Below are 21062 nucleotides of genomic sequence, written 5' to 3' on the forward strand. Positions count from 1 at the left end.
GTGATCTTCGACAGTGATCACCAAGGAAACACTCAGACAACTTATGAAGGACATAAGCTAGCTCTGCTAACCTGGGACATATACATCATATACTTTGTAGAAGCAAAGACACCTTTAATTGTAGTATGAACCTACTTACTCTTTTGGAATTTCTAAGAGACAGTTTTCTCATTAAAGAAACAAAATAGTTTAAATTGAAGGGACTCAGTTCGCTCCACCCTTTTTCCTTTAACATGATTCAATTTTCAATCCTCATATCATCAGTGCTCAGTTTAAGAAAACCCTTATGAAAGTAAAAGCAATTAAATATTCCAGAGCAAAATAACAAAATATGTAATATGCAATATACATTGCCTAACACAGGCAGGGTTGGTATCTCAACTACCTAGCAAGCACAGTAGCACAACAAACAAGTAAACAGTGGTAGGTATCTTCAATCATTCTACCTTTGGTTGGTGAGCACTGAATTCCACAGGGTCCTAGAAAACTCAAGACCTTTCCAAAATGGGAACACCTAAGTAAGGGAAAACACTGAAACCATTGAATGGTAAATTGTGAAGGGCCTTTTTCAGGCAATATGGTGTTCTTTATCCATTAAGTATACTACAGAATACTATTCACAATTCTCTTTGTACCTGGGGGGGGGTGGGGGGGGTGTAGCAGTGTAACTATGTTTTCAAGTCAGTATTCTAATACTTTCCTAAGTTTGTAAGCAGCAGCGAAGGAGGTAAACATTCCTGAAAAAGGAAAATTGGTAATCTGACTTTAACACTGTCATTTTGGTAGCTCCTATTAAAGAAGTACATCACTTACCCTAACACTACCAAGTCTGATACATGCAACAAAGCCTACAGTTTTAACTCACCACGTTCTAACTCCCACATGGGAATAACTAATTATTACTAATTCTAATTGCTATAAGGGAATAACATGGTAATAACATAACTGGGGACAACCCATAAAGGTATTTTTCTAGGAAAGCCTCTAATTCAGAGGAATCAGTTCAGGGAAATCCTAGTGAATGAGCACAACATCCTTCCAAAGATCAATTCATCACACAAGCATATCCTGAATACATGTAACAAGAATCAGTCCTGTATAAAATACTCAGTTGAACTTGTAAAGACTGAAGACAGAATATTAAAATTATTGCATTTATTTGTGACCACATGCCTAGTGTTCTCACCTACAGGTTGCAGCTACAGGCCATCATCTCAAACTCAATATGGTAAAAAGACAACTGGGAAGATAAAGTCATTTGCTTTCTGTTGGTCAACAAGCCAACACACAGAACTGCTGTATCACCAATGCCCGTCCTGGGCAGAGGCTTAAGACCACAACTTCACCTTCAGTTGCCATGTCTTAAGCTACCACTGTGGATGGTAAATAAAAATCAGTTCACTAAAGACAGAGCTATAGGGTTATTGAAAGGCTTTTACTACACATGTCCTTTGCTTGCTCCTCAATGCTATTTGTTTGTGCTTCATGGCTGTTTCCATCTCATCTACAGAAAACCTTCTTCTATAGGATCCACGCTAAATATAGCATACAGAGATGCCCACAAACTGAGTAATACACAACAAGTCAAATTTTATGCAAATTTATTCATTAGCTTTAACAATAGTAATACATAAATCAATACTATGTCCAGCATACGGTTGTATAATAAAATATGCTATTCTACTAAGATTGATTTCTAGTGCGTACATTTTAAGGGCAGTTTTCATCCAAATTGGACACATTTTAAAAAAAATAAATAAATACAAGGCCAAAAATGCTTACTTAATGAAAATCCTGCTAAGTAAGACTTCAGGCTCCACATTGCTTCAAAGCACTATCAGTACAGGTGTCTGCATACATCTTAGACATACACAAATGAGTTGTGCTCAAGCAGCTTTTTTTTTTTGACATCTGACTCAGACCAACACATACAAGATTTCCAGTTTAGACCTCCTCTTTCCTCTTAAAGCTAGCATTCACCTTTCTTCTTTCTTTTAGGATTGTCTTGCCTTCCAGCTGTGAATCCTAGCTACATTATACATACAAAACACAAAAGGTCCAGTCCCCTCCCAATACTACATTTTTGGCTTGAGATCCAGACTGCACTACCTAGTGGAACTATATGAAACAAATTGCCACTCAACTCAAAAAAGACTACGTTGTTCCCCAGGTCTTTTTTTTCTTTTTTTTCTTCTTTTTTTTTTTTTTAAAGAGCAGACAGGAACATGGTATGATCCCAGGTCTGTTATGGTTTTGGAGCTCTCGACTTCAGGAATACACCCCCTCTGGGATGTCTGGTGCTTAGTGCTACTGCAGTAAGCTTTAGGCACACTGGGTTCTCTAGGCTATAGACAGCCCCCAAGAAGCTGCACTTCCAGCTTTGTTACCCTGATGGCCAGTGAGTCCAATATATACATTGGCATTCAGATGTTCAAAGTGCAGTACAGATGCATTCACCAACATCTGGTCTACCTTTATTTATATTCAGCAATATTAAAATCTGGTCCCAATTTAGATTAGATACACATGAGAAAACATATTTGGCAAATCAGAGGTATTTTATTTACTAGTGTACTTATCACATACTGTATATCCTTTGGGCATATTTATTCTACAAATCTAGATAAGCTTGTTTTATTTGTGTTCTGACTTCTAAATTCTGCTGATGGCAAAATTCCCTTTTCCTTAAAAAGTTACACTCAGCATTGAGTCACAAATTTTAAAACTAGTCTAATTTACATATTTTACTTTATTGTATCAAAACAAAACCCAAAAGCTTGGTCAAAGTATAAACACTTACAAACCTAGTGAAAACATCCCTGAGAGACTTTCAGTAACATAGAAGTAATGATTAGTTTTGGTCCGTTTGAGGAAAAAAATTGTTACATCCAGTTATTGAATACTGAGGGCTACAAGTACATTGGTTGTACACTGGATTCCCATTCATTCACTTACACTCCTCTTACAAAATATTGTATCTGAGACAAAAGCCACTAGATGTTTTTTACATTCTATTTAGTTTGATATATAAGGTAATTATTACAAATTTTTAAGATGAATTGCCTAGATTCAGCCCTGGTGTAACACCTTTAATGTCAATGGAGTTCACCCACTTACATTCCAGGGTTGAAGTCTGGCAACATAGATGACTGTGCGAAGGACAGTACCTAAAATAAAACAACCTTAAAAGTTAGAGGATACTTTTCACAAGTTGCTGATGTATGTTTTTGAACAGTCCTTATTTTGCAAACATTTTACAAAGATTTCAGTTTAGAAGTCATACTGTCATGCCATAGGAAAACTCAGAACACTACCAGGTTCAACTCTACTGAGAAAGGAAAGTGCGTAGTTTCCACAGAAGTGCACACATGGTTAATGACTATGAAAGTATTGTGTTAGTACACATGCAGGGTAAAAAAAAAAGAATGCAAGAACTTCTTGCAAATCAGAGGGATATATCATTCTTCATTGCTTTGAAGCTGCTTTACAGTCCCACAGTCCAACATCTCATTGTTTTAACAGTATTTTAGAACAAACTAAGTCAAAACTCACACACCTGTAAAACAGATAAATCCAAGTAATCCACTTTTGACTTCTTTTGCCTGGAATACTAATAATTTTCCAATAGGGCTTTAATAGGATTTCTGAAAACAATAGCATTCAAAAATAAACTAAAGCTGCTTGTACTGAGGAAAAACTAGTTAGCCCTAGACTTTACCTTTCTGTACCAGTACTCCTGACCTTAACGCTTTCTGCTACATCAAGCCTGAGCAGACCTGTAATTTGCAATTAAAAAAGCCATGCTTTATAATGTTATATCAATAGCTTCTGCTAAAATGACGCTATGTTTTACTTTATGAAGTGCAACAAAAGTGTAATACAGTATCTTGTACCTAGCACTCATCTAATTTGTAAGGAAACATGCAAAAAAATCTACAAAGGTGTTTCTATAAAGTTAAACCAAAACAGATGGAATACCAAAAACGTATTTTGGGAAAGCATCAGAACTTAAGAGTCCACTTCAGGACTTCAAGAAGGAGGTTTATACCAATTTGCGAAGACAGGGGAGCAAAACTATTCATGGTAACAGAAAAACTGAAAACCCCCACAAAAAATCAAATAGTGTATATCAAGTTATTCTGAAGCAACTAAAAAACCCCTCGTTTTATTCAACGAGCACAAGGATTGTTCAGAATTCATGAACAAATTGAGTACATATAACCACTAAACAGCATCACTGTGGGGGTCTGCAGCAGAAATTCAACATTATTTTTGCTGTCAAATACTAGATATATGACTTGTCCTTTGAAACACCAGCTGTCAAGATCCAACTAGGTTGTCCTCTGTCAAACATGAAACATTTTTACAGGGTCACTGTAAAATGAATTTTAGCTCTCTTGGGACAGCTTCCTCAAACAGCTAAGTTATGCATTCAACTCTAGAGAAACACCTTAGACAGGGTTACAAAAGACAGTATATGTGTTTAACCATGATATTTCTGTAGCATGTTAGTAAGAGAAGCGGATCCTTTCAGACAGTAGATGTATTACCAGGTGGTGAACTGTCAGAGACTGCTTTGGGATCAGGAGTGCAACAAACAAAAAGTTGTTTTCCCAAGTTTTTCTGAGCAAATCTGAAGTACATTATGTGGCCCATTGCAACAAAAGACACAGAAATAAGCACCAATAAGCCAAAAGCTTCAGGGTTTGGGGCCAAGATGACCATGATGAAGTGCAGCAAATCAAGAAGATAATTCATGGAGTTTTGGACACCATTTATGATGCCTCTTTCAGATTCTACCACGTTTTCTTGGAGCAACTGTGTGACAGTCAAATCAAAGGACCAAAGGCCTATGGAGAGAAAAAACAGTTATCCATACAACTGGGCTTCTCATGGTAAACTTCCATTGGTGGCACAATTCAATTCATACTTCCACACACTCACTTCTGCCAAAAATGCACAGGACAAGCTAGCCTCTTGTCAAACTAGAATGGATTTCACACTGACAGTCAAGAGCAATTTACTTTCCCTCTACTAATATTTCCTGAAATAATACATACACCTTGACACATTAACTTGCCTGTCACATCTTGCTTCAACATGTCTGTCAAGTTAATGTTACGCTTATCTGTTCCTTATTTAAATAGCCATTTTAGAAATATTTACAGTGTATTCGTACTAGCTACAATTGCCAAATTTTGCATGTTTGTGAAAAAATCAAACGTTTTAAAATTTGCAGAATACATTATAATTTACAACAGTCTCAGCTCACACTAGCTTCTATACTGTTTTAGTCCATTAATAATTCAATTTTAAATGTTTATCTTGCAAACAAGCTTAACACATGTGAATCAAGTATTTTATTCCTCCAAAATTCAGCAAGAGCTGCAGAAATTGAGTACAAAAATTCTACAGATGAGAATTACCGTTCATTACATTTATGTATTTGACTGTCTCTTCTGTTGACAGATATAAGTTCTACACTACCCAGCAATTCCTCAAAAAATTAAGCTGTCATCCAAATCAAAGTTTCTGTCCTAAACTCCTTTGCTGGTCACAAGCTTAAATTAGACAATTTACTTAATGAATGGATTAATTTAGTAAGCTGCTAAATTTGAAGGTTTTCATATCATATCTGTTTAGCTCTGTTTCCTATTAACAAATGGGTGTATTTGGTTGTGAAGTTAGAGATGAGCATTCAAAAAACTAGTTATTCATCTCCAAATGTGGTACCTTTTCTCCTATTAGTGCTATACGATATGCAAGGAATTAGTACTGCAGTCTCTGCACTGGCAATACTATTGCAAGATCATTTCATTTTTATAAAGTGTAATGAATTAGCCTTAGAAATGTGATATAACACTTGAACTGTAGCCTACAGTTCTAAATTCAAGTTTGTATTTAGTTGACAGGCACTAATTTTTAGAATTAAAAGCAGTCAATAGATCAGTTTTTAATGGAGACACAATACTTACCAACTCTAGCAGCAATGACTCCTGCAAACAGGAGACTAACAGAGATTAAAGGCACAGGCTCAGGACTCATCTCTGGGTCGCTGTTAGCAGGAGTAGTAGACCCGTTTAACAAGTTGGGCATTCCAGTTGCAAAAACCATTTCAGACTTATCTTCTGGAGATACTATAGTAGGTAACGCTTCACTTTCAAACAGCCTGGCACTGAGGTCAGCAAATGGGGAAACAGTCAAATCCAGAGGACTTCCAGGCATGAACACAGAGATGACACATAAGACCAGACAAGCCAATTGAGCAACTCCAGAAATAAGGCCTGTGCGAACCAGGCCACATTTGTGACGAAGCCAAGTGAAAGCTACTGTTCCCATGATTCCAGTAACTGCCGAGGCACCCATCAGGAGGCTTAGCACAGAGCCACTCAAACCTTGAGTGTATGCGTAGCCTGTAGTAATACAATCAAAGCCCAGAACAGTCATATACAGAAACGCAAGACCCATGCCTGCAAGAAACACTGGCTGGTTGTAGTACGCAACCCATCCATCACGAAACGTGATGAAAGGTTCAGCAATCCGGGCAGCGCAGCTGATTTCCTTCTCCTGTTGGGGCTCAAAGCCAGTTACATCTTTCTCAACAATTAACTGCACTCCTTCAGCGGGTTTCATGTCACACTCTGTAAACAAATGTAACTGTTAGACACGCTCCTGCCTGGAAAGTGAAGAACATAAACTGTAGGACAATTGTTCGCAGTTAGCAAGCTGAAGTGGATCAGTTAAATTCTCCAGCCAACCTTCCTCTGATTACTTATATGTTTTAAAGTGTCCTTAAATCCCACCTGTATAGTAAGATCAAGTAAACTTTATCTCTATCAATTTAAACTCCTGCTTATTTCATTAAACTGTAGCAGGAGAAAGCGTAGCCTGCTCCTTTTCAATAGACTGTGACTGAATGCTCCATTTCCATCAAGAAATTATTTGCTTAATGAATGCCAGTGTTAGTTGTCATTTTATCATAGCTTTGTACGTTTAAATGCACTAACCACAGAAAGCAGGGAATACTTAAACATCTGTCAATACATCATGTCACAGTAGAAGAACCAAGGCAAAGATGCCTGCTGAAGCCTACCAAAGCCAACAGCTTTCAAAATGTGACTTAAAAAAACTCAGACGATGCTTTTCTATAATTCCATTTTCACTCTAATATAGTAGAAAGGCAGTTCCACTGGTTGCAAACAAAAATCCACAAAACCCACAGCAGTATCTATATTAGTAATGTGGCTAGAAATTATACAAATGTTTGGATGCCTGAGCAGTGTTTTTACAGTGTTAAGTTTGAAACAAACTCAACATACAGCAAGACACATGAAGTATTTCCGCAACTTCTAAAAATGCAGGTCTTCTACTGAAATCTGAATATACTGCAATAGCAAAGATTAAGAAATGTTTCCTACATATTGACATTCTTTGGGAGCATTCAAGAGCCACTTCAAAAGCTATAGAGTGTTCTACACTGCATCTTGCTCCCATATCCTAGGCTGCCATCGACCTTGTCCAACAGCTTACTGGACCAGCTATTACCACAATGGATCTGCTGGCTAGGAAGAAGATACAGTTCTTCCAACACTTAACAGCAGCCTCCTATCTCACTATATATTGAGCAAAGAATAGATTGCTAGCTTTTAAAGAAAAAACAATAATTCTTTATAATCTTTCATTAAAAACACCCTCAACATGTTATATTTGGGATCCCACAGCATAAGTTTTCAGTAGTATTGACATACTGCTACCTTAAAAATAGGAAAAATGCTTAAGTTTTGTATTCCAGTATCTGGCATTTCAAATGCTTCATAACAAAAAATCTGCTTCTGAAACAATTTTAATTTCTGATATTAAGTCTAAAGAAATGTTAATATCAATTTTAAGGCTGCTTATAGTCATAGCCATCTAAACTACAAATCCCAGTTGTTCAGCTTGACCAAGAAAACAGAGTAGAAGGTCAAAATATATTTTTTTCCTCCCCATTTCCTGCAGCATGTGGAACTCAAAGCATGCCAGACTAGAAATATTACCACCTATTCTACTACCCCCTGAAAAGTCTGTTACCACTATGCATAATTAGAGATGAGTTAGCAAGAAAGTCCTACATGGGCTATTTCGCCTGTAGACACTACAGAGTGACAGGCTTTGTCCAGCTTCTTAGCTATAGATGGATAGGAGCATTCCTCACAATCAGCTCTAAATAACCCAGCAGACTTACTCTAGGATTAATTAAGAGGAGAGAGTTCATTCTTCGGCTGCATATTATGGGATTCATCAAATAGCTACACAAAGTATTGTTACTTAGAGTTCCTGGTATCTATATCCAAAACCTGAAACCTTCAAGCTATGAGTAGAAAGCTATGTGGCCTCAAAGCAGCATCTGTAGAAGACAACAGTCAACACCAGTTTAAGTGATACAGTGAATATATTGTGAATTTCAACTGTTACTTTTGTTCTTTCAGTACCTTTCTTTACATTCAGCTGTTTCAGTTCCGATTCTTCAACTCTTGCAGATTTGAGTGCCAGCGTAGGGGTTTTCTGATAGACCTTCCAGAGCAGCAGATATTCCACACACATCGACATCAGGTTCCAGCCAGAAATGAATCCACAGCCAATCATGGGGGAGCCAAATGTCATTATCTGACCAACTGCCATCGGGGCCAAGATATTGGTCAACTGATCGATTCTTCTTATTGTGGCATTCATATCTGTCAGAAATTATTTGATGCTATGAAGTAACTGCTGAACACTTCCAGTGAAATATCCACTAACATAATTGAGGATCGCACATGTATACACATCAAGCTAAGAAGTCTTGCTCCAACCGTTAAGTGGTTGTAGCAGGAGTTAGACTGCTAACCAGAGGCACCTTTAGAGTGTTCCAATGTTAAAGTTTACTGCGACCAACTAAGGTGTCTGTAAGCCAAATGCCTACTCCTGCTAGTTTTGCCTGCATGAGGTCTTCCAGGTTTAGCATGTGGGTTTACAGTGGAAGTGTACTCCTGCAGGTAAAACTGTTAGTCATGAGATCAGATTATCCTTACATCCTAGTGACATTATGGACTCCCAAGTCTATCTCTGCAACATTCAAACCTAGCATGTGCAACTCCAGACATTTATAGGAATCTCATATGGTAGAATTCTTTCCTGTAAAGATAATTTTAGCAACTACTATCTCTCAATAATGGACCACATCTTTCCTAATCTCCTCCATTTACTTCTAATAACTGGTGACCACAGTACCCACCATGATAGCACCAGACCTTTGAAATGAGTTTAAATTTCCTTATCGAGTCACATTGGTTCATGGCGGTTGGAGGTATTCTCAGAACTTACTGAGCAAAGTCCTCACTCCTTTCTGTTCCACACTTTGATGTTTACGGTCAAAACAAGCAGCCTATTCTTAGCACAAATGCATCTTCCATTTGCGGGTAGAGAATGCTTCACCCTCCCCAGTCTTTAGTATCATTGCACCCCCTGGGCTCCTGTAATTTTCCAATTAATGGTGCCATTGTTCCACCCCTAAAAGTTGCTAGATGCTCAATAGTTTTGCCATTAGGGCTTCAGGCTGCTTTGAAGTACATCTCAAACCTGTTTTAGACTCCCATTAGGAAGTTAGGGCTTTTGAAGGGCAAGTAAAATTGTATACCATTATGAAGCTGCTTTTCTGCATCTGTAGCAAATTACTCCTTGCCATTCAAAAAAATGTTTAGGTTATTCTATTTAGAATTTTAAGTCAATACAATGTTAACTATTTGACTGATGGTTAACTAAGATAAGTTAGATACTTGCATAATATTTGGCATTAGAAATGCCAAGAACTAAGCTTTGTTTTTGTTTGAGGAAGGCCAATATTTCCACCCAGGAAAAGTACAAAGTAAGAGTGAATAGAAAAATTAACCAAGGACAATGAAGAAGGGGAAGCCAAGGCAATTTATTTCCCTATTCCACTACCTTATTCAACTAAGGGTCATCTTTGAGGAAAGGTAACTGTGCAGAGATGGACAATAGTATTTGTTGCAATGGTATTTCCTATTAAGGAATTTCAACAGTCGCCAAGTTATATTATGATTAAACACATTAACAACCCTATTCAGCCTGGAAGAGATCCTCTAGATAGATCTGCTGAACTGAGGTGCTTAGTTCAATAGGGTCTTTTGGTTTTAAATTCAGTTGCATGAGAACTTAGAGTAACCTCTTGCCTGATTTTTCAGTACAGAATATAAATGGTCACACAATTCTGTCTGAGATCATGAAGCAGTACAGAGGCAGGACTGCCTACCACGCAGCAGTTCTCTGCAGGTGTGGTCTGGACCTTATCTCATGTGTAGTAAGCAGTACAGGGACTGCAGAGATGATTTGCTGAATAAGATCCAACACAAGAAGAAAGGTTAATGAGAACCATCAGATCTTTAAGGCTTTTACACATAGATGGTATTTTTCTGCTTGTGATTCATACACATAAAGAAAGTTAACCATACTGCTGCTCTACAAAAGGTGTGACCTAGAAAGGCACTGCAAGGTCAAAATAAGACTATGGTGGACAATTTGTATACTGGGAAATGAAAGCAAGACACTTAATACGTCTAATTAAGAATTAGCCTCTCCTGGATGAGATGGGAAAATAAAGATTCCTCCATGGAGATAAAGAATAAATCTGCAATATAGGATTCAAATCCCTAAGGAGGACTCTGGCATGTAGACTGAACCTTATGGGCAATTTAGGCAGCTTCATACAAAAATCACAGTCCAGAAACTGGTCTAGGCCTGAAGATATCTAAATTCCACAAGTCTCAGACTTAAAAAATTAGTCCCAGAGTTACTTTAGTGAGCTATAAATGTCTTGGCAAAGTTAAGCTGCTCTGTGCCTTGTTTGCACTTCAGTATCAGTTCCTCTATCTCAGAGGGCTGAAGTCCCCTTACAGGGTTGATTCAGAGCCCACACAGCCTGCCCAAGTTCATCACAAAAAATGCTGCTTCCTACACTGTCACAATCAGAGCAGCAGCGCAGTCAAAGATCAATCACACATCCCTTGATGTGAATGGCCTTGTGGCTAGGACTACCCACAGGAAAGGGGAGTCAAGTTCAATGTATCCTTGGGGAGGATCCCAAACAATCTCTCACATTCAAGTAGTGTCATGACTACCAAGAGTCGGTAGAATTGAACAGGAACTCATTCTCTCTTAATAATGTCAAGCCACTGTGCAAGGAAGGGGAAAAAGAAAGAAAAAATATTTACTAGGCAAAGAAAGAAGATTAAGTCTGTAATCTAATACCAAATGTATCAGATGTCAAAGGAATAGAGAGCTTTCAGTTCCAACTGAAGAAAAGTGTTCACAGCTCTGAGTTAGACATCTAATGCCAGAGAAGTGCAAGATTTCAAATATATCTGCATGCACAGCAGTTCCTACTGGCAGTTTCCTGATCCACCTACTTTACTCTTCTGGACTTCATTCTCATGTACCTCCTCTTTGATCCCTATGTGAGGAGCCCAGTTACGCAACAGTCTTCTGTTTCATGCCAGGGACCTAAAAATAAAGTATTGCAACACTTGGCTTTAAGTGCCTGGAAGTTAAATAACTTTCCTATTAAACACTGGTTATTTGATGTAGGAATGTGGTGTATGTTTATTTATTCATCAAGAATAAAGTTTTCCTGACAAAGCTGAAGTAGGACAAAACAAGTTTAGGGATGCCTCACTGAACTGTAATTTCTAATCTCAGTAAGTGTGGTCCAGAGCAGGGAAGAGGAACATAAAGGCTGCCCTTTTCACCTGCTGTTTTCTCATAATATCTGGAACTCAAAGATGTGCTGACCTCTGTGAAACACCAGTCTAAAAATCAAGCTTGAAAAGTAAGACATTTAAGGTATTAAAAAGGCAACATATTTCACCTGCCAGTTTGCTTCTGTCTTCCCCTGCAACCACAACAATCCAGTCCCTCTGAATTGTGATCGCTGTGGCAGTGCTGGCCAAATTGGCAATATTTGCTATTGTGATAACCAGGATATAGCACATTGTCTAGAGAGATAGGGGGAAAGAGTTACAACATGAGAAAAATCGATGAAGGGAGATCACCACTCCTACCCTGTACAACCAGAAAAGACATTTTACATTTGAATCCATACACTTTAGTGTTATTCTTTGGACAAAAGAGAACCAAATCTGTTTTACAGTTCCTGACAGAAAACAATCACCTCTGTTTACCCAAATAGCTCAAAGTTTCATTTGCCACTTTTAGCTCCCAGGAATGTCTAAACAGACTAGAGAGAAAAATAAAAATTCATCTGTCTCCCATACTCCCTAAAGTTTTTGTAAGTTAATTCCTTATTAACAAGTTCAAGCACTCACAAGAAGCCATCCATGGTATAAGGTCAAAAGTTGTGTCTTAAACAAGAAGATCATCATCAGGATAATACCACACAGGATGACAGATGCATTCTGTACAACCAAGGATGTCTGGGCCACTGTTTTAAATCAAAACAGAGAGCAACAGTTATGAACATAACAATAAGCTAACTATAAGCAGGATAGAATTAAGGAACATTCACAGATTCTTTAAATTTTTATTTTCCTATTCTCCCCCCCCAAATGTAAATGGTAGAACTATACTTCATAATAGATTTTGAATCTCCCATTGTCTTAGAGAAACAAATTAATGTCTGATGTAATTTCATAGCTCTTAACAATTTACAGTCCAAGCAGGTCTTTCCTCAATCAAAACCCAAACTGAACCTGTTTAAATTACACTATTTTTGAAAGGGTAAAAACAAGACTTGAGTCTTTAAAATTCATCTTCAGCATACCATGGAAGTGATGCTATTTTGCAAACTCTTGGAAAGAAACTGATGGCATGTTATTTATAAAACAGGCTAGAGCATACCTATTAAAATTTATATAATGCAGTGCACATTTACATTTAAGGCGTAGATGTTTGTATCCAGATAGAAGACAACAAATAACATGAATGTATGTTAGTATTAGACTGTAAAGAAATTGGTTTGTAGTCCTTAAAGTTACATGCATTTTACCTTTTGCATTTCTGTGCATCTCTACGTATTGTACAGGTTTAGCCTTAGTAGTGGACATACCATGATGTAAAACTTTTTCTCCTGTCTTTGATACTATCTTCAGATAATCATTACCATGCTGAAACACTACCCTTCTTAAAAAAAAAAAGAACTGAGCAAGCCCTGTTCTCATATTTGACTTGAGGAGTTAAATCTATCAGGTTTTTTTACATTAATTTGATCAATCCTTAAGTAAAGAACCTGCTCTAGGCATCTAACCTTTGAGCCTGGAGTTCTTGTCCACCCAGTCTCCAATAATGGCTCCCAGGAGAAGAACTGATCCCGCCACAACCAGTCCATAGACTGCAGTCAGGAGTAAGCTGTTTCCATAAAGTTCAACCAGGAATACAGACACAGCAAAATGCCACATACGATCTCCCTTTAAGATTAACAGAGAGTACATAGAAAACATTACTATTTGCACTTTGTAAGCACACAAGTTGACTATTTTACTAATGCCCTGACAAAAGTCTATTTAAAATAAAGGTTTGTTACACATGCATGGGTGGGGTGTGGGGGTTGTTTTTGTTTGGCTTTTTAGGTTCTGGGGGTTTTTTGCTGTGTGGAGCTTTCTTTAATTTTGGGGAATTTTGTTTTGATGACTACATCCTATCATCACTGGTTTTGACCCAGTATCGCTAAGATCATCTGTCTTAACTGCATCATTACAGCTTTTAATACCACATCAAAAATCCCAAATATTTTCTATTGTAATATTACAGGACAAAGTCTGTTACCAGCCACATCCAACAAACCTCAGAAAGCTTACACAGATTCTCCAGCACAGACTGAATATTAACAACAGATTTATTGATTACTGATACTATTTAAATAACTTTAAGACAGCAGTTTGCTCTTAGATGATCAAAGCTTAAATGCTGCTTTAAAACACAAGAGCCAGTCAGGCCAGAGCAAGCCATAATACTGTTCAAGATAGACAGGGGTAAATCAAGGAAGCTGGTATTCTAAATGTTAACTGAAGTTTCTGAAGTCAACGGACTTAAGTTCTTTTCAATATTGTTCGGCATTGGCATATTACTAAGAAGTAGACTATCAGAGCTCGTTTAATCTATGGCAAGCTCATTGCTAGTTCAGTCTATTTAGTCTATTGCTAGTTTAACCTAGTGCTTAGAACACATTTTCATGTTCTGATACCAATTACTACATGTTAAAAAAAATGAAGTCCAAAACACTAAACATGTCCAAATGAAATAATTTTCATAATACTCAAAACATTTTTCAGTTTGCTACCACACAGACCTGTGGCTTGCTAATGAATACATCGAGGTTTTTATGTTGTCATATGAGGGGAGTCACATCTCACTATTTTTAAACATATTGCAAGAAATGCACTACAGAAAATGCTTTATGAAATCAATAACAAAACAGGTGAATAGAAGTCATCCACACTATTCTAGGGCACATAGTTTGTTTAACAAGAGTCCCTAATGTTAGTCTTTCATAAATCAAACATGAAACTGTTTTCTTGTCCTGCCTTATCTTAAATAAGCAACTGCTATGTGATACAGTGAATAGTACAAATTTCTAAGGACCTCAAATATTCTAAAGGGCTGGGGGAGGTGTAACGTAAAAGCATTTTTAAAAAGCAGAGTCTGCCAAGTCTAACATACCACATAACACAGCAATCAAGAGATACATAAAAAACATGCTATTTGGAGGGTCAAAATAATTGCAAAGTTTGATTAAAGTCTTCAGTGTAGTATAGACATACAGAAAGAATTTGCCTTTTGATGTTACTGAAGTTCTCGGAAGGAGGTTTCTTCAAACATTGTCATGTGTAAGCATTCATATTTGTTTCCTTAACTATAGGCAGAAAAAAATTACATCCCAGTCGTGTGGGTAGAAAAATTTCACTTGTTCAAGGAAAAGCTCTGGGTATTTTGTATGTTTTCTAACTAAAACCAATGAAAAAATGCAAATATAAGCATGATCAGCTTAGATGAGCCCTCTCATATATAATGAGCTGATTTTCACTCTCCAGAGACACCTAAAATCTTCTGTAAAATATGTTCCACTTTTATTCCACGGTTAGTAGAAGTACACAGAAAGTACTCCAGCAATGAAAATGCAGGGATATAGTTTCCCAAGTCTAGCATTCACTTAAACTTCAAATGACCTGAGGTACCTCGTTACTGAATTTCACTTAAAATACATGCAGATGGATTAACTAAATTCTGATTGGCCTGGGTAACTGTTTATTAAGCTAGAAAAATAAGCCAAAGGAGTACTTTCACATTCAAATTTTGTAACAGAAGTTTGTGGGGTTTTTTCCTTTATGCAGAGATGTTACTGAATTCTGACAAGATGAAAAAGGCATTTAAAAATAATTTAAGAATGTGAAAGACAGTGCCAGCCACTGCTGTCAGAGTGAAAAACCTCATCTCACTTGACACTCACAGGAAGATTGACTCCAGCGAGATCATGATTTTGCTATATACTTCATTTGGGGAGCCCGTGAACTCTGTTCAACTTCACCCAACACATTTACCCAAAGTACTTTGATCAGGCCAATCCACACAGATAGTTTTTGGCGTAACTAAAGCTGTTCCAACATGGAAGCATAAAGTTCTTTCAAGAATTAAAAACCATAAAGAGCAAGCAAAGATAAATTAGTGTCACAGAAGAACAATATTAGTGAATTAGATGTTTGAAGCAGGTATGTAATCTCAAGCTAAGATCTACTTAAATTCAAACAGTAAATATTGCCTTCAGAAATGAACAAAGCCTTGATCACATATACTTAATCCCACTTTAAAATGTCTCCAAATAGGGATATTTCAACTCTTAAGTAAATAACTACAGCTGTTTAGCCTCACCATCCTTTTAAATGCGGTTCTTGCTCTTTCATCATTACAATAATCCTTATAATCACCTCAGACTGAATGTATACAATCCCATCTCAGAACTGAAGCCAACAAGTTCAGCAGTAGCCAGGCTACAACCTACTGACAGGCCTCCTGAGGTCTGAGTGGCACGGGTAAGGCTGGGAAGTTGCAACTGACCTCCTGGCAAGCATTAGGCCTGGCACCAACAAGGTGAACCCAATTTCAATCTGTTCCTCTTTACCAGCGAATGACAGACAGCAATGAATTAAAAGCGTAAAGGCAACAGCTTAAGGCCTGAGACTCCAGATCAACAGTGCCACCCAGCCTGTTAAGATCACTGAGGCCAAACACACATTTGAATGCTTTACCGAACAAGTGCCTAAGACACAGTCTAGACTTTGTTCAAATCTGAACATTTGTGGAGATGTGACACATTTAATCATTTACAGCTTCTCTCTGTATTTGGGAAGGACTTAGTAACACAGAAACCAAATTAGCTCTCTCAATTACACCTAAACCACATTTCCATCAGGTTTCGTATTGTGGACACAGCCATTTCAGAACAAAGATGATCTATTACTTTGAGTTCTGAAGATTAAGGTGCTTGTTTATTGTTCCTGTTAGCAAAAACACTCAGACTACTGGAACGCTAAAGCTTAGGAGATACAAAAGGTGTAGTCCTGCACCCAGTTGTGTCAGAATAAGCTGTATTTTATGTTGCTTCAGCAGGTTTGGTTGGTTTTTTTCAGTCAAGATTTTCAGCACAAAAGAAAACACACTGGAACAAGGAGTATACTATTAATATTGCTAAACAGCTGAATAGACATCTTGCAGTCTAATGTTTGTTATGATCTGCAACAGTGTTTTCAAACCCTGCTTTGTCACCTTTACTCATCTGCTCTGCGAGCAGTCCCACTGCCGAGCTCCGAAGCACTCTTCAGAAAGGAGTAAGCAGGGTTGGCCAAATTGCCAGTCTGGCACTTTGTGGGCATTACTGACAAAAACTGCTGCAGGTTACAACCCTGGCCTCTGAGAAGCAGCGAACCAAACAGAAACATCACCCCTCAGCTCCTTTAAGGATACTAATAATTGCTAAAATATTGCACCTGCTTAAACAAGCATCTGACACCACTTCAAGCCTTCTTCCATCAAGAGAAACATCAATATGACCTTTCAGGTTAGTGAAAGCGAGGAGCTGCCAGAGTTAGGCACGCGATGTTGTAACTGTATACCCACCACTTGTTCAATGCTATACAAAACACATTAAACCAGCCCAAATCCAGGACTAAAGACAAAACAGGGAAAACTGGGGAGGAAACTTTACACTTCTTTTTGATTCAAGTTATTGAATGGAGACTAAAGATTGTAGTATAAGATACATATATTCTTAGTTTTATTCTACAGAATAAAACTCAACTATCTATTTTTAGTGCATATTTAAGATTTTTTAGTATCCCTCAAGCAAGTAAAAACTGGTACAGTAAGTTGCTTTAGTACAGAAAGTAAACATTTCAGAAGGCAAGCCTTTTGGCAGAAGCAGACATCTCCTGACACTCTCAACAGGTTTGCTAATGAGTGGCAGCAATGGGTCCATTGTAAACACGGAATATTTCCCATTAGTAAGGACACAAGTCCTTCAAACACCCATTGCAATGGACTGTCTTTCATTCTGCTAAGGACTACGCTTTATTCTTTCACTCAGAGCTTCTACCATAAGGAGTCACTGGTTCTGTAGTTACTTAAAAGCATAAAAAGGTAGAGGAGTAGGCCCTCAGGAAACCACGTACTGAACTGCTCTGTACTAATGAAAACTGAATCTAACTGCGGTGTATCACGTAAAGATTACAGAGGCTTTTAACGACAAGGTGTTGTAACGAGACCTCCGTCTTTGTGGTGGTGTTCTATTTTGTGAAGATTTTTTGGGAAGTACCAGTAACGTTCAGGTAAATGACAGGTAGATGAACAAAATCGCACTTCTACCAGGCCAACAGCTTACTTACCCAAGTGGACAGTGCATGCCCAAGATAAAGAAGAAACTTTGCAGACGTAAAATAGGCAACCACAGATCCTAAATAAGAAACAAGGAACAAACGTTGAGAAGATTGGGGCACCTCCACGCCTGCCGGCAGCAGCGGGCGTCGCCGCGGAGAAGCCCGCCGCCGCTCCCAGAGCGAAGCCGCCGGCGGGACACGCCGCGTTTGGGGGCGGCGGAGCCCCCCGCGCGCTCCGCAGCCCCGGCGAGGCCTCTCGCCCCCCGCCCGCCCGCCTGCCCTCCCGCACCCGGCAACCGAGAGGGGCCGCCGCCGCCGCGCACTGACCGCAGGGCCGCCGCTCGGCCGCTAGCTCCGCGCCCCGCGCCATGCCGGCCCGCTCCGCCGCTGCCAGAGCCCGGTGCCGGGAGGAGGCGGGGGGACGCGCGGCTTCTCTCCGTGTTGCCTTCCCCGACTTAGCCAGCACTGTAGCTGAAGTCGGAAAGCCTTGGCCTTATGCGCCGCGGGCGACGCGGTCGCTCCGCCGCGGAGAAGGGCCGAGCGCTGCCCGGCTGCTGCTCGGGGCCGGAGCGCGGCGGCTGCGGGCCAGGCGCTTCCCCCCGCACCGCCCTTTGTAGGCGGCTGCCGACACCGCCCCCTCCCGGCCCGCCCCGGGGGCGGTCCCCGGCCCGGCACCGCCCCGCCCGCGGCCGCGCCAGCCCCGCGCAGCGCCCGGCGGGGACGGCGGGGCACGGCGGCGGCCCCGGGCGGGCTCGGCTGCCGGCAGGCGCGGGTCGGGCCGCGGGCCCCGCCGGGAGCCGCCCGGGAAGCGGGTCAGCGTGCTCGGCCGCCGGCGGGGGCCCTTCGCCGGGCTGCGCTCGCTTCTGCTGCCTCCCTCCTTTCTGATAGCTTGAAAACTGGGAAGTTCTGGACCACTCAAATCCAGCAGGCAGCTAGGGCTCTAAGATAAGCACCAAATAGCACAAGACTGGCCGCAGCACCTGCAGGTGACAGCGCTCCCGATTCCTAGCGTTCAAATAAACGCCGAACAAGGCACCAACATTTAAGCCATTTAACTGAAATAACCTTCTGTTCTGGTGACGATGGTGGAGAGTTCACTCACTTGATGCTGGCTCAGGCTGCCCACTTCAGATCAGGTATCCCAGTTCCTACCACCAATATTTTCTTTGCACCCTATGTGACCTACTTTTGGTATTGACCACCAGCAAAACCCATTTTTATAGAACTTAAAAAGCAGTCAAAATAGGCTACTTTTTTCAGGATACTGTGAAAATAATTAAGAAGTATCTTTCCTTGTGCTTCAGAAAACATGAGTGCTCTTGGCTGCCAGAGCTGAGATAATTTTTTCATCACGTGATACTGCAAAATTCCCTCCTGTATGTGTAAACCTGCTTTTGGTTGGGTTTGGATTTTTTTTCCCCCCAAGTATATAGGCCATCCCAGAAGCAAATGCCTGACGTAATAGACCAATAATCTGTTCTGGTTTTGCCACTCCTGTGATCTTGTTCAAAGTATTTCTTGTATTAATTAGATGACTTTCTATGCATGAATCATGGTTTATCCTTTGCATAAAGGGAACTATACCTTGGGAAAAAATAATACAGAAATAAAAATTCATATAAACATAGGAAGCCTAAAATTACTATTTTAATGGCATTGGTTCTCCTGGATGAGTGAAGCGTTTCCTCTTGTGGTGTGATCCTTTAGAAAACACACAAAATCTTTTCTCAGATTGGCATCAAAAGTAGAGAAAATGTTCTTGATGGCTCATCTTATAAAGCCTTACTGCTTAAACTGTATTCTTCTTTACTAACAGATAAAAAGAGAAGTCTTTTTCCTAAAACTTAACATTTTTAATATTATTAGCCCATATTAAATAACCTACAGTGTATCAAAATCAACCGATAGTTGGCTTTAAGCCTATTAACTGTGAGTGCCTGCACCTTTATGGACAATTTTGGAGCAGTCCACAAGCAGATGCACTGAATTAACCAGGGTTTCTTCTGCAGTAAGGCCCTGACAGGTGTCTGGCTTACTCCCATCTCAGGCAGTAAGGCAACGCGCAATTTCGAGGAGCACTGTGACATGCCTGTGGTGGGCCGTACAGGCCAACACATTTGACTTGCACCTTTTCCAGCCCCATCCCTGGTGGCACTTCTGGCCACTGTTACAGTTTGGCTACGGGACTAGGCGGATCTGGATCTGATCTATCCTGTCCGGTACTGTACATACATAATACAGCAGCAGCACAACTGCATCCTAAAGAGATTTACTCTCCACAGAGTAACACTAGGAACACTTACCAGAAAAGCACTGTTGGTTAGACCTTTTTTTGTAACTAGAGAACAATTTGGATGAATTAGAGTTTAAATAATCATTTCTGATTGAATGCTCACTGTACTTCATACATGTGCATTGGATTTTATACATGAAATCATCATCTTCGTTATTTTTTCCTACTGGGTAGTGAAACTTTTTTGTGACATTTAAGGTATGAGAAAAGGCCAAGAAAACATACCTACCATCCTTTAGAATTTAAAAAGCAACGGTCCCTATATCTCTCTGGGATTTCTCGTATGGAAGTACATATAGCCTGTGCAGTAGGTACACAGTGAATGCAATGTGGCTATGAAATACTGACTGCACTGGATGTCAGTGAAAGGTTGTATTGTTTGCAACCTAGAGTCGATCTGCACACAATGAAGTCAGCCTGTCCGGGGTGCACAGTGGCCAATGCACACAATTTGCACAGTGCAAACAAACCATGAGGTTTGTACACTGTAGGTCACGCACGTCCCGGACATGCGAGAGTCACTGCATAGGTGATATAGGGTACCTGCTACCAATAGGGACAGTAGGTACCACCCAGGGTCTGTTATATCTGAAGGCAGTAACAGCACCTTTCCGAACAATTTGCCTGCTGTCCTAGAAACATAGCTAAAAGGCTATAGCTGATTTATGAAGCATTTGTCTACTTCCAAAAGCAGTGGAGTTGGCAGGGAGAGGAAATCAATAGTCTTTCTCCCAAATTTGCCACCACTTGACTACATGATCTTTCCCCAGAAGCTTATTAAAATAAGCCTGTGCTCAGCTTTCTTTCCCTGTCAAACACAGACTAACAGAACATTCCTTACAAGACCAATGTTAAAC

At 39.7% G+C, this 21062-nt stretch overlaps 1 protein-coding gene across 1 annotated transcript; it reads right to left on the bottom strand.

The window, feature by feature from the left end:
• Positions 1–1584: 1584 nt before the first annotated feature.
• Positions 1585–18485, bottom strand: SLC40A1 (solute carrier family 40 member 1). The gene is made up of 8 exons (XM_074872685.1): positions 18240–18485; positions 17922–17989; positions 13295–13454; positions 12357–12472; positions 11900–12026; positions 8472–8714; positions 5976–6641; positions 1585–4850 (listed from the first exon to the last, which is right to left on the bottom strand). The coding sequence occupies exons 1-8, from the start codon at positions 18280–18282 to the stop codon at positions 4531–4533; spliced, it is 1743 nt and encodes a 580-aa protein (XP_074728786.1). The 5' UTR covers positions 18283–18485; the 3' UTR covers positions 1585–4530.
• Positions 18486–21062: the final 2577 nt, after the last annotated feature.

Source organism: Strix uralensis, chromosome 6 (genome assembly GCF_047716275.1).
Source record: "Strix uralensis isolate ZFMK-TIS-50842 chromosome 6, bStrUra1, whole genome shotgun sequence".
NCBI classification, from domain to species: Eukaryota; Metazoa; Chordata; class Aves; order Strigiformes; family Strigidae; genus Strix; species Strix uralensis.

Bases quoted from the DNA above. Each gene is read 5' to 3' on its own strand.
- SLC40A1 (XM_074872685.1), bottom strand. From the start codon at position 18,282: ATGGCGCGGGGCGCGGAGCTAGCGGCCGAGCGGCGGCCCTGCG. The intron at 12,027-12,356 runs GTGAGTGCTTGA...CTATCTCTCTAG, and splicing joins TATACCATGGATGGCTTCTT to ACAATGTGCTATATCCTGGT. The intron at 4,851-5,975 runs GTAAGTATTGTG...TTCTCTCCATAG, and splicing joins AGTCATTGCTGCTAGAGTTG to GCCTTTGGTCCTTTGATTTG.